General features: G+C 33.4%; 1 protein-coding gene across 1 annotated transcript; it reads left to right on the top strand.

Moving 5' to 3' along the window:
- Positions 1 to 4,603: 4,603 nt before the first annotated feature.
- Positions 4,604 to 5,182, top strand: LOC109339079 (uncharacterized mitochondrial protein AtMg00810-like; the record flags this gene model as incomplete). The annotated part of the gene is made up of 1 exon (XM_019576451.1): positions 4,604 to 5,182. A coding segment is annotated over exon 1 (579 nt), but the record flags the coding sequence as incomplete, so codon positions are not given.
- Between the last annotated feature and the right edge of the window lie 8,976 nt (positions 5,183 to 14,158).

Below are 14,158 nucleotides of genomic sequence, written 5' to 3' on the forward strand. Positions count from 1 at the left end.
ATTTCATGATGAATCTATGTCATTTAGTTGTGTCAATGTTGGTGATCATTATTGAATTAGTCATGATTGATATGGTGAAATTTACTGTGATTCGATATGGAGACAGGACTAATGGACGAGATAATTTGGATATGCCTAAGTCATAATGCCAATTAAGCACGCAATAAGGATAACTCGTATGGAGAATCATATGTGTGAAAAGTGGGAGATTGTTGGAATTTCTGACAATTTATGGGTCACAAATATAATTCTATAATTGTGTTATGGTCATTATGTAATTAGCCAAAATATAAAATGATCTTCAGTAATTAATTTGGTGGCTAAGGGCATATGTGTCATGAAATAATAATAAGTGTAGATACCTTCAGGCAATTTCTGATTTGATGAAGGGACTGAATCAGAATGCAACTTAAGTAGTAACCGCTACGGTTACTTTTATGGTTTATGGTCCCCATTTGTAGATTAACAGGTTTGGTTGAGTAACTGGTGAGATAAAAGATTGATTGATGAGGAGTTGTCGATAAGGGTTACAAAACCCATCAAAATTCTATCAGTTCATACTCTCCTTGGCTTTTCATTCCCCTCTAAAGCAGCATAAGGAAAACCATCAGGCTCTATCATCTGGAAGATCCTCGTACCCACATACCCTTGAAAATTCCAAATGGCTAATCAAGGTATGCTTTTCTTCTTCACTATGAACTCAATTGGGGTTTCTTCGGTTTAGATCAGGTTTGTTCCATTTGGGTTTATGTATGGGCATAAACATTTTGTTATAGGAACAAAGCCCTAATCATTAGGTTTTCCGCATTCAGTTTAAAGGATTATACAGAGAAATACAACAAGTTTCTCATTGAGATCAGGACTAAAGCACACCTTTTTGCTTTGCCTTAACATTTGAACAGCAACGTGAAACTTCCAATTGCAGAAAAGTTAGTTATTTCAGTTCCTCAATTGTTGAACAGAGTAGTATGATGATAAGGATAGGTTAGAAAAGGGGTAGATATATATAGAGAAAATTGGATTTGAGGAAACAAGGTAACTACTAACTAGTGATTTAAATTGAGGGTGGTATCCGTGATGCGGGCCGCAATATTGTAATTATAGTATGATACTGAATTACAATGATGTTGATGCATTAGGCCGCAAAGCAACTGTATTATGCGCATCAAATTAAAAAATATTTATTTAATCATAAAATAAATCACATTGCAACGGCTGCAATCTACATCATAATGACTATAATCACATTAACCACGCCAATGACTGCAATACCAACTTAAAACACTGCTAATAGCTAGTAAACATGGAAACACCGTATAGTTGGGGCAAAGTTAAAGTCTGTAGAAAGTTATGTGTGGAGAACATTTAAATACATAGATAAGATTGTTAAATATTGATTGGGATGTTACTAAGTCGTAGCTCAAGTTGACCGTAAGAACAAGCAAGTTTCTACTTATGATTTATGTTCATGAGACATGCACACATGACTCATGGGGCTATGGTGGAATCAACAGTTTTAGATTTATCGGGGAGACCTCCCAGTTATTAAGCTAATTGTGAGTATTGTTACTGAGTGTTAAAATACCAAACAAACTACTCACATTCCAAGCCAAATCCAAGATAACATTCATTCATCAAGCCCAGCTCAAAGTCTATGTGATTTGGGAACATCTCAACTTGATAACTAAAACTTTCCTTTTTTTAGCATTTTTCATAATTCTGTTAATTCTGTTTTTAGACAAGTTTCCTTTTTTTGGAAACTTTAGTTAATTCTCTTCTTCATTTGCTTGCTATATAATGCAGCTTGGTAATTCTTCTTTGTATCGATTATTAATTGAGTAATAAAAGAAGTCTCTTTGATTTTCTTCTTCTTGTTTGAGTCTTGTTGGTTGATGTTACCATCTTCTTACAAGCTTGATTAATTCATCCATGGATACCAAGTCTTCACATGGTATCAGAGCACCCTCAAGAGGGTGACTCTGCTGCGCCATCATCTTTTTCTCTCTTTCTTCATCTGTCTTTCTCCCTCTCTTGATCCTTTCTGTTCCTTGATTCCCTTACTCATCAATGGCCAACCAACCTACCAACCCGATTCTTGATCCATCAAACCCTTACTACTTACACCCCAACAAAAATCCGGGGAGCGCCCTTGTTTCCACCCTACTGAATGGGCAGAACTATCATCCATGGTCAAGAGCAATGACCATGGCTTTAGAGACCAAGAATAATTTAGAGTTCATCAATGGAACATTGACCAAACCTGCTCCCCTTGATCCAATGTATGCTGCCTGCAAAAGGTGTAATAATTTGGTAGTTTCTTGGCTAAGTCACTCAATAGAACCATCAATAGTACAAAGTGTGTTATGGATGGATAGTGCTCAAGAAATTTGGGATGACTTGAAGGAGAGATATCATCAAGGTGATATGTTCAGGATTTCAGAAATCATTGGGGTGATGTATTCCATTAGACAAGGGAGTGGATCTATTGATAAATTCTACACACAAATGAAGGGTGTATGGCAACAACTTGACAATTACATACCAATTCCTCCCTGTTACTGTGAAACAAAGTGTCATTGTGCACTCATACCTACCATAAAGAAGTATAGAGAGGATGAATACATAATTTGTTTTCTTAGAGGATTGAATGAGCAATTTTCCTCTGTAAGATCACAAATCATGCTTATGGATCCTATGCCTCCTATCAGCAAGGTATTCTCAATTCTTGTCCAAAAAGAAAGACAAATGTATTTTGAGGAACCTGGGTTCTCAGCAAATATATCAAGCAACAATTATGATAACAAATCAAGAGGCAGAAGAAGAAGTATGAAAGGACCTATGGCTGGAAGATCTAACATGCAAGGCAGATTTGGCTTGGAAGATCAAGAGGCTACCTTTCTTGTTAAAGCCTTTGTGCAATATGCCAAAAATCAATTTGATAAAGGAGTTAAGATAATTAGAACTGATAATGGGCAAAAAAATTTAATGAAAGGATTTTACATGAAAGAGGGCATACAACACCAAACAACATGCGCTAAGACCCCTCAACAAAATGGCATAGTAGAGAGGAAACACCAACATATAATAGGTGTTGCTAGATGCCTTATATTTCAGTCAAATTTACCTATTTGCTTTTGGAATTTTGCTGTATCACACTCTGCTCATATGATTAATAGACAACCTACTATGCTTCTATCTAACAAATCTCCTTTTGAAGCATTGCATAGCATATTTCCTGACATCACCAACTTAAAGGTATTTGGTTGTCTTTGTTTTGCATCTACTCTAGTCTCCAACAGAAAAAAATTTTGATCCTAGATCAAGGAAATGCGTATGCCTTGGCTACCCTCATGGGGCTAAAGGATCCATTCTGCTAGATCTCAACACAAATGAGATCTTTATTTCTGGAAATACTGCTTTCTTTGAACATGTGTTTCCTTTTTCTACAACTAACTCTAACAGCAATGATACTGATAGTGAAACTCACCTTATACTCCATGTACACAACCCAGACATGTTCTTTTATCCCTTACCTGAAACCAGTACACCTAAAACCAACAATTCTAACACAAATACCATATATCAACCTACTCCAATAGATCAATACTGCACAATCCCAATCCAACTAGGCATCCTCAGAGAATTAGAAATCCTCCAACTTATCTGAGAGATTATCACTGGACTCTTCTACACCAATCCAAAATTCCTGATCCTCATATCCAACACCCTATTAGTAACACACTCACCTATGACAACCTGTCCTTTAGGCATAAGAACTACTCCCTATCCATATCAGCTAACCAAACTCCTACGCACTACCTAGAAGCTATGCAACATGATCATTGGAAACAAGCCATTCACACAGAATTAGATGCCTTGGCCAAAAACCACACCTGGATCCTGACTAATCTACCTCCAGATAAGAAAGCCATAGGGTGTAAATGGATTTTTAAAATTAAGCATCATGTTGATGGATAAGTGGAAAGGTACAAAGCAAGATTGGTTGCTCAAGGATTCACTCAAACATAAGGGGTGGATTAAATGAAAACTTTTAGTCCAGTTGTGAAAATGACCACCATAAGAGTCATTTTATGCCTTGCAGCTGCACAATTGGCACCTACACCAGCTAGACATCAATACAGCATTCCTACATGGGGATCTTAAGGAAACTGTTTACATGAAGACACCACTAGGGCTCAACATTTCAGATCCAACTCTTGTATGCATGTTACAAAAATCCATATATGGACTGAAGCAAGCAAGTAGACAATGGCATGACAAACTCACCAACACTCTGCTACAACTTGGTTATGTGAAATCCTCCTCTGATTATTCATTATTTACTCATAGCACTAACTCTGATTTCACAGTTATCTTAGTGTATGTTGATGACTTGATCTTAACAGGAACTAGTATTGATCAAATCCTACACAAAAAGACTGTCCTTCATAAAAAGTTCAGATCGGAACAAGGAGAGTTGAAATTTTTTCTTGGGATGGAGGTTGCTAGATCGAAACAAGGCATTGCTTTATATCAACGAAAGTACACTTTGGAACTTCTCCAAGAAACATGATTCCTTGGAGCAAAACCAGCCTCTACCCCAATGGCATACAACACTCCTCTTCATTCTCAATCTGGATCACCTCTATCAGACATAACCTCTTATAGAAGACTCATGGGAAAATTGCTTTACCTTACTCATACCAGACCCGATATATCCTATGCAGTAGGGTGCCTTAGTCAATACCTTGCTTCTCCAACCGATCAACATCACAAGGCAGTCACACACGTTCTCATATATCTTAAAAACTCTCCTGGACAAGGGATTTTCTTTCCAAGCAACAACACCACTGATATTCAAGGATACTCTGATTCGGATTGGGAAACTTGCATTGATACTCGAAAATCTGTAACTGGTTGGTGCTTCTTCATAGGATCTGCACTTGTGTCTTGGAAAAGCAAAAAGCAAAATACCATTTCAAGATCCTCTTCCGAAGCAGAATACAGGGCACTTGCCATGGCTGCTTGTGAGGCACAATGGCTCATCTTTTTGTTCAGAGATCTGAGAATTTCTCATCACAAACCCGTTAGCATCTTTTGTGACAATAATTCGGCTCTACACATAGCATCCAACCCGGTTTTTCATGAGAGAACGAAGCACATTGACATAGACTGTCATGTGGTTCGTGAAAGACTTCAAAATCGTACTATCCATCTTCTTCCCATACATACTTCACTTCAACTTGCTAACATTTTTACTAAATCGTTGTCTCCATTCCCTTTTCAAAATATTATTTCCAAACTTAGCATTATGGATATTCATATGTCAAGTTTGCGGGGGTGTGTTAAAAATATCAATCAAACTACTCACATTCCAAGCCAAATCCAAGATAACATTCATTCATCAAGCCCAGCTCAAAGTCTATGTGATTTGAGAACATCTCAACTTGATAACTAAAACTTTCCTTTTTTAGCATTTGTCATAATTCTGTTAATTCTGTTTTTAGGTAAGTTTCCTTTTTTTGGAAACTTTAGTTAATTCTCTTCTTCATTTGCTTGCTATATAATGCAGCTTGGTAATTCTTCTTTGTATCGATTATTAATTGAGTAATAAAAGAAGTCTCTTTGATTTTCTTCTTCTTCTTTGAGTCTTGTTGGTTGATGTTACCATCTTTTTACAAGCTCGATTAAGTCATCCATGGATACCAAGTCTTCACACTAAGGCAAAGTATGAACTAAGGAATAAGGATAAGATCGCTGGAAAAAATTGAGTGAGAATTTTCTCATTGATCGACGAGAGAAAAAGGAAGGGTTTTTGGTCAAAAGACAAAGTGGTGATTAAAACCAAATTCTCTACAAACTGCTCAACGAGAAGGAGGATTTCACTCGGGATACTATCTCTTGCTCAATATGAATTGAATAAGTTTTACAATACACGATGGGTGAGCTAAGACTCTCGCTCACTTAACTAAAGTTTTCATTAAGCGAGACCAATCTGAATCGCTCAACTAAATACACCTTAATAACTAATAGAACTCATGCAATAAAACAATTTTCCTATTATTTTCTTCTTCTCACATTATGATTTACTCTTTACTTTATCAAGAACCAAGATGGTATCTGAGTGTTAGAGCCCTCATTGTTATGGCCTAAAAGATGTCTTTTATTTATGGATTAAAAGTAATTAAATACACGAACAATTATAGAATATATTGTTGTGTCCTTAGTCGCGTGTTCTCACAATGAACTTGATTTAGGGTTTGATTTGAGTTTCTCTTCGATTTAAAGTTGTGTTTGATTCAAGGTTCTACTTGATTTAGGGTTTTGTAGTAGCCATGATTCAAGAGGATTTTACTTTACTTAAGAATTAGTGATCATGTCATTTTATATGTATGAGTGAAGCCTATCTATGCTATTACTTATCTTGTTCAATTTAAATATGGCCATTGCGCCTTTATACACCTAACAATTACAAGTGTGCAAGCTAGTATTAATCTCATTGATTATGCTATTACTTATCTTGTTCAATTTAAATACTGCCATTGCGCCTTTATACATCTAACAATTACAAGTGTGCAAGATAGTATTAATCTCATTGATCATGCTAGGGGGTGCTTTAACATGATAGTAAAGGTAGAAATACGTGAGATCAGGTTTTTCCTTAAATAGACCGACCATATATAGCATATGAGAGTCTGAACTTAGTCTATTTAAAAAAAATTATAAAGCTTCTTCTGACCCGTTTAAAAGGCCGACATGACATGTTAGTCTATTTAAAGGTCTATTATACTATAATCTTGAAATAGATCATCATATATACATTTAAATAGGCTAATATGCCTACTTTTAACTAGACTATTCTAACCATAATAATTAAATTATATTTTTATATATTTTTTATTTTAAAATTATATCTATAATAACAATAATTATATTAAAATTATATAATATGAATATTATTACATAATATAACTAAATAGGTTGACCTGCTAGGCTTAATATGTCTTTTAGATAGCGTAAAGTGTGACATGTTAAACTAAATAGGTTTTTCAAAAAGCGTAAAGTCTAGTATGTTTATCGAAAAAGTCTAATCTGACCTATCTTATTATAAACCAGGTAATAGGTCATTGGTATCCAATCTCACTTGTTTCTACCCTACATAGTCTGAAGTGGTAAAGTAGTTAATGATTTTTACTGGGACACATGATGATTGATTGTTTCTTCATTTGATTGCGACAAACACATGATTAACAATCTCAAATGCGTGCTTGCCAAACCAGTAAAATTTTATAAAAACTGACAATTATATTAGAAAATTATAGTGATAGTCCTTGAATTTTGGTGAAATTACACAAATCAATCTTCTATTTTTTACACATACAAAAACATCTAATTTATATACATGCATTACACTCATTACCCATATATGATAAATAAATATGGTATTTTAAACAACAACAAAAAAGGTGATAAGTGGAATTAAGTTAAACAAAATATGATATATTGTCGAAACGAATCTAAATAGTATCTGAGTCAGTACATTTTCATTATTTTTTGTTCATTACAAGATAGTATAGGAGTGATTTAAACAGTATCTCCTTAGAATTATTGATGCATTTTCTACCAAAAATAATGAAAATGTATTGACTCGTATACTAATTGGATTTGTCTTCATAATATATCATATTTTATGTAACTTAATTGCATTTACCATCTTCTATTTAAAATATCATACTTATTTCTCATATATGAGTAATCAGTATAATGTTTGTATATAAATTATGGGTTTTTTGTAGGTTTAAAAAATGGAGGAGTGATTTATATAATTTCACTAAAACTCAGGGATGTTAGTATAATTTACTTATTATATTATTATTAGTAGTAAAATTCAAAAAATCTAAAATGCATTGCAAACTTTCAATTTCAAGCTCCAAGTAGAGCTATCGATCTTATATGCGTGTATTTCCCTTTGCGTTATGTAATTTTAAAATTTATTTTTTTCACGCTTCTGTTTGTCTTTGACCCGGTGTTCTTTTTTATTCCACAGATTAATACTGGTCACTTTGGTTCACAACCTGGCTTATGGAGCCTTTGTGTTGTAGTAGAGCCCATTTAAATAACGAAGATGGCATTGTTTTTTTTTCCGATTAGTTTTTTAAATCCATGGTTCAATTTATTTTACAGAGTTCACTTGTGCTAATAACTGCCTTTTATTTTACAGTTATCTATTCCAACTATCCTAAAATTATCATATTTATCTTATTTAACCATTTTCTTATAAAAATATTTATAAAACTAAAAAAATATAACACCGGTCATTATTTTAGTAATTAGAAGAAATAATTTAGTTCATGATATAAGAAGATATTTTATTCTGTTTATTTTAATGATACAATGTAATCCAGAAATACAGTGGGGGTTCTCACATTGGCCATGAAGAGTATTGAGTCACTCCTATTGGTGATCTTGGAAAGATGCTAGCTTGTATGTTTGGTCAAAGATTATTTTGTAGGTAATTTTTTTAGTATAATCAAATGTATCTTCTTATCCTATAGATAAGTATCTAACTTTTTTGGGGTATGATTGTTCCCCCTAATAATTGTTACTCTCAGGATTTTAATCTTATAGTGTGCTTTTACATTACTAGACAAATGTCTTGTATGAGTACACAACTATTTGTTATGGCCAAAAAATCTCATATTTCTTTATTGTTTACAAGAATGAAACTTTTGACACTTTAATCATCTTGAGATCCAATAAAGTTTTACACAACATAGTATTTTTAATTTGATTTTATTCTAGTGACACCAAATAAGTTCCTTTTGTTTTGATAGGATTGTGCTGCAATGTGGTGCATCTATTTATAGAAAGTGTAGAAGGGAGTCAAAGTTGTGTGAGGTTATAGTGGACAAATTTATTTCTATTAAAAAATATTTAATTTTTTGGTAATTCTCACAAATATGGCAATGCAATGCATTATCGTCGAGCATTCTCTCACATTTAGTTATTTATAACATGTGCAACTGATACTATCATTATGCAACATTGGCCACAAATAATTAAACAAAATGCATGGAATAAATACAAGAGAAAAACAAAAGAATTTGGTAACGGGGTTTGGCCAAGTGTGCCTACATCCCCAGGAGCGATGAGTGACTACCAATATATTGTTAGAGGAAAAAGATTATAAGCCCTAGCACACTCATGGAACCAAGTGCTCATAGGGTGTTTATATTGGGTGTTTATATCTGGTGCACATTACAACAAGGACTTGAGTCCGGTATATAACATTGGTGACTCTACTCTATTCCAGTATTAGGCAATATAGGACTAACACAATACATATTTCAAGCATCCCCAACGATCTCCACCTTGATTGAAATAAACAAATATTTCGCTCCTTAGGAAATTTAACAAGAATCTCCACCTTAGCAAATATATGACTTCATCTTGCTCAATGCGTAATTCTCTTTAACAACTCCTTCACATAAGAGTCTGTCTCGTTCAACATAAGTCTTTCTAAGTATCCTTGACGATGTTACCAAGAGCCTAGCTCTCCAAACTTGTTGTGTCGCTTCTCGTACTGTCATATAATGGAACACGCCGCCTAGCCACCTATTGCTAGGAAGTCTTTCGATATATGGAACATTTACACAAAAGTTCACTAACAACTGCTATCTTTACTACTCAGTCAAACAGAACCTTGGAGATTCACTAGAGATCCTCAACTGCTACCATCATTGTCTAGTTCAACAATCATAGTTCAAAGGAACTATCCTACTCTATCATAAGGAGTATACCCGCAACATACACCTTGCATTAATGCTAACCCAATGTTTGTGCCACATCCGCCAATGACTATGTCATGCCCTACATCTCTACCAATGCATGTGTATATCTCGCATCAAAGATAATGTCCATGTATACCATATATCAAAGTCAGCTAGCGCCTTTGTGTTTTTGTATATATGTTAACAATTAATATCTTTCACTATGACGTCCTAGACACACCATTAGGATATTTCACTTCTCATCTCAAATGAGATCATTCTCTCAACATCTAGAGAGATATTGTCAGCACTTGTCTCAAGGTCAAACTCAACACCTGAGTTCCTATCTCCACTCTGGTCTCAATTCAATACATGACTTATGAGGTTCTAGATCCAACACAACAGTGGTCTCGACCATGTTCATGCCAAATTTCCTTCTCTTCAACTCTTTTACTTTATGCTTGCCTAGTGCCTTTGACCGACCTTATCCAACCAATATGCCTTCACCCTCTTTAGCCATAACCTCGTTTCGCAGTATTGGCCACAAAAAATCAAATAAAGTGCATAGAATAAATAGAAGAGAATAAATGAATTTGGTAACGGAGTTCGACCCGTTGTGTCTACATCCCCAAGAGCGCTGAGTTGCTACCAAGATATTATTAGAGAATAAAAATTACAAACCCCTAGCACACCCATGAACTTAAGTGCCCATGAGGTATTTCTATTGAATGCTTACATTTGATGTACATTACAACAAGGAACTTGAGTCCAATATATAACATTGGTCACTCTACTATATTCCAATATTAGTCAATAATGATTAAAAATAAATAGTGAATGATGAATAATAATGTAAAAAAATTTAAATTGTCAGTGCATATATCTTTTTTTCCGATCTTTAATTGTTCACCTTTTCATTATAGGAATCTGAAGTTCATGATCAACATGGAGAGGGATAAACTAATCCTGTGATCTGGAGACATTCAAAATATGACCGTTTGATGGTCTAGTAGTTGAATCTGTAAGTTAATATATTCACAAACCTTCTTTTTATTGTGGCCTAATATTTTTACTACATATACGTACAGGAACAACTTTAATAATACTTTACTTTTATTTCCAGCTATTTCCAATAAGTGATGCCATGCTGATTGTGATTTGCATTGTTGTAACAAATAATTAATGTATAAGTCATTTCTCAATTCAAACATTCAACACACCATCATGTAAACATCTTGTCTAAAAATATATTGACTTATACCAACAAGACATGAGTTTAATGGTATAAAGCATAACTAGATTCACACAAAAATTAAAAGATGAAGAGTTCATTTCTGATGAGCCTATGATGACTCTTGGCAGCACCATAAGAGAGTCTTCCCATGTAACTAACCCTTTACGTCATATCATTTCTTTCGTTTTTTTTACACCAAGCGTTTCTAAGTTGAAAACTAATCTCATTTGAAAGAAAAACTCACTAAACAATTGCATGGGGCATTAATTAAATACGAAAAAGAAATTTCTTTTTAGATAATTAAGCAGTTATTCCCAATGTTATGAAAATCATATTGTACCATCCTTTCAATCAGTGAATTAGTGTCTATAACGATACATAATATTAATTTTAGTAATTATGTAATCATATCGGCCAAAACAAATCGATTTTCATTTAAACCATATCAATTATACCAACATGCTTTTATTTAAAATTATAGTTTTTTTATGAAATTTACTTAATTTTTATCAAAATGTTGTTTTGGAATATGAAATACACAATCACTAAATTTGTTTATATTTCTAAAACATGGTCTATCAGTAAGTCACATTATGTGCTAACCAATATGCAATTTAATTAGTGAATTATTGGTTAAATTATTGTACATCATATTAGTATCCTAACCGTTATGATTTCTGGTAAAATATAATAAAACTGACTATTCTACTACCGCAGGAAAATGATCAATTATAGACATTATTAGCCTTGGGTGATAAATGTTGAATCTATGTTCCAGTGCCCACATCTTTCAATTAACATTTGATGATATATGTTCAACTTGTTGATCGAATATCCAACTGAATATGTTCATGTTCCGTAGATATTTTTCATCATGATCTAATCTACTTTGTTATTAGCTAACCAACTTAGTAGAATCTTTAACCAACCTACCTTTTCTTACTTATCCAAATGAAAAATATTACAATGACATTCAAATCAATAAAATAATATTCTTGTTTATGCTAACAATGACAGATTGAAATCATACAAGTAATGAATGTATTGGTTTAAATGGAATAACTTGAGTCCCCAAAGCATGTAATCTTACTTTTGATAAATAAATCTTTTACGTGTCAATGATGAGGATTAGGGGAAAATGAAAGAAGTAAAGTGGGCCGTACTACCCATTTACCCATCCTGCCCATTTAGCGGGTATGAGCATGTTTGTTTTCCCATTACATACCTACTCATTTTAAAATGGGCTAGTGGAACCGCGAGCCACGAGTAAAATTACTAGACTCGAGTCTTGACATTGAGACACACAAGTAAAGTACATTCAGGCTGTTTGATTCGTTTGGATTGCTTGGGTTGTTATGCTCATAGGTCACTCGTGTGTAGTCCATTCAAAATGCTCGCTAGATAAATGGGCTAGTGGACAAACATAATGGACTAATGAAAAGAAGATATATTACTCACATTTTTATTGGAGCATGCTGGTAACAATTTCCATTTTACCATCTCTACTCATACTCATAGCTTACCTCTTCAATCCGTGCACTAGTTTTAAAAGTTTGGTAATATAGGACATTTTCTCTAACCACTAACATGTGCTTCATAAAATATAAATAGAAATTGATGAAACAAATCAATAATTTTAATTGTTGAAAATAGAGACATGAACTCAGGGAAGGGTAGAGAAATAAACATAAAACATGCAAGAGTACCAAGTTGAAGAAGGAAAAGCTCCATCAATATGGCCTCCCAAAAACAATTGTCATGGTAAATGGGTGTAGGAAAGTTTGGTGGATCAAAATCTTCTTGCAGTGGGTTGGGAATGTGGTCAATGGCATAACAACCAATTTAAGTCTGCTGACAAAATTTTCAATGGTTCCAACTGAGGTTGATGTATTTACAAACCAACATGGTTCAATTGAACTTATTAGTAAAATTAAATTCATCTTCTTAAAGTTAAATTCTAATTACATTTTTTCCACTTATTTTTTATAAAAAATTACACATGCACCTCTTAAATTTATTTTATTACTATATTATCTTTAAAGTATATATTATTAACCTTTATGAGAAGATGAGAAGAGTGAAGAGTTACGATAACCCAACATGTATTGAATCAAAATCTTAAGGTAGTGATTCTATGGATCTTTTCTATTTTCCCTTATATCCAATGTGAAACTTCACAATTGAACTTACCTAACAATCTCCACCTCAAGTGTGAATATCGAACACTCACCAACCTCCCAACCCCAAAAGTCTATATGTCTTAGCCGAACTATTAGTTTTGATACTACTTTTGAATCCATCTATGACCGAGGAGCCATTAAAAAATAGGAGTTCCATTGTTAGCGGACATGAGAAAAGTGCAGAGCTACTATCACATCACGTCTTAGAACCAAAATCTTAAAGTAATGATTTCATTGACCTACTCTACTTATAATCTCTTCCATCCATACCATCATATCCTCCAATGAATAATTTCACACTTGAATATAACCAACCTAACTTGAGTATGGCCCAAACATCCAATACAAAAACATATTCTCATCTCATGGAAAAAAATCTATAAATAAATGAAAAATAATGTGAATTATTGTGAAACTAGGGAAGCTTTGTTGCTTCATTTTTTGACCCAGACCCGCTCTAAATTCATGCTAATACCCGTTGGGTCTGCTACCCACAGGTCCTTGAGTACCCAGCGAATTTGCGGGTACCCACAAATTCAAAAATATTAAAAATTTACATAATTGTATATTTGTTTGTTTCCTAAAATCTTATATGTTATTTAATCAATTAACCAAGGAAAAAATTATAAAATATAATTTAAAGTTTTAAACATAATTTATATTATCTATAAAACACAAATTATTTTACTAAAACAAACATAAAAAAACAAAGTCACTACTTCAACATTATGATGTAAAATGGATTTAGGAAGAATTGTTTAATCAACCTAACATTAGATTATGCATATGAATTAACAATATAAGATCATATCACACTCCTTAACAATATAACATCATTGTTTAACAACATAACAACCACATTTATGAATTAATATGATATTACAATTATTAGAGGTGACAATTGGATGTATACGAATTTGGATAATAATGGATGGATGAAAATTCATCCACTTGTAAGAATAAGATTGCAACTA

The sequence above is a fragment of the Lupinus angustifolius genome, unplaced genomic scaffold (assembly GCF_001865875.1).
Source record: "Lupinus angustifolius cultivar Tanjil unplaced genomic scaffold, LupAngTanjil_v1.0 Scaffold_55_6, whole genome shotgun sequence".
NCBI classification, from domain to species: Eukaryota; Viridiplantae; Streptophyta; class Magnoliopsida; order Fabales; family Fabaceae; genus Lupinus; species Lupinus angustifolius.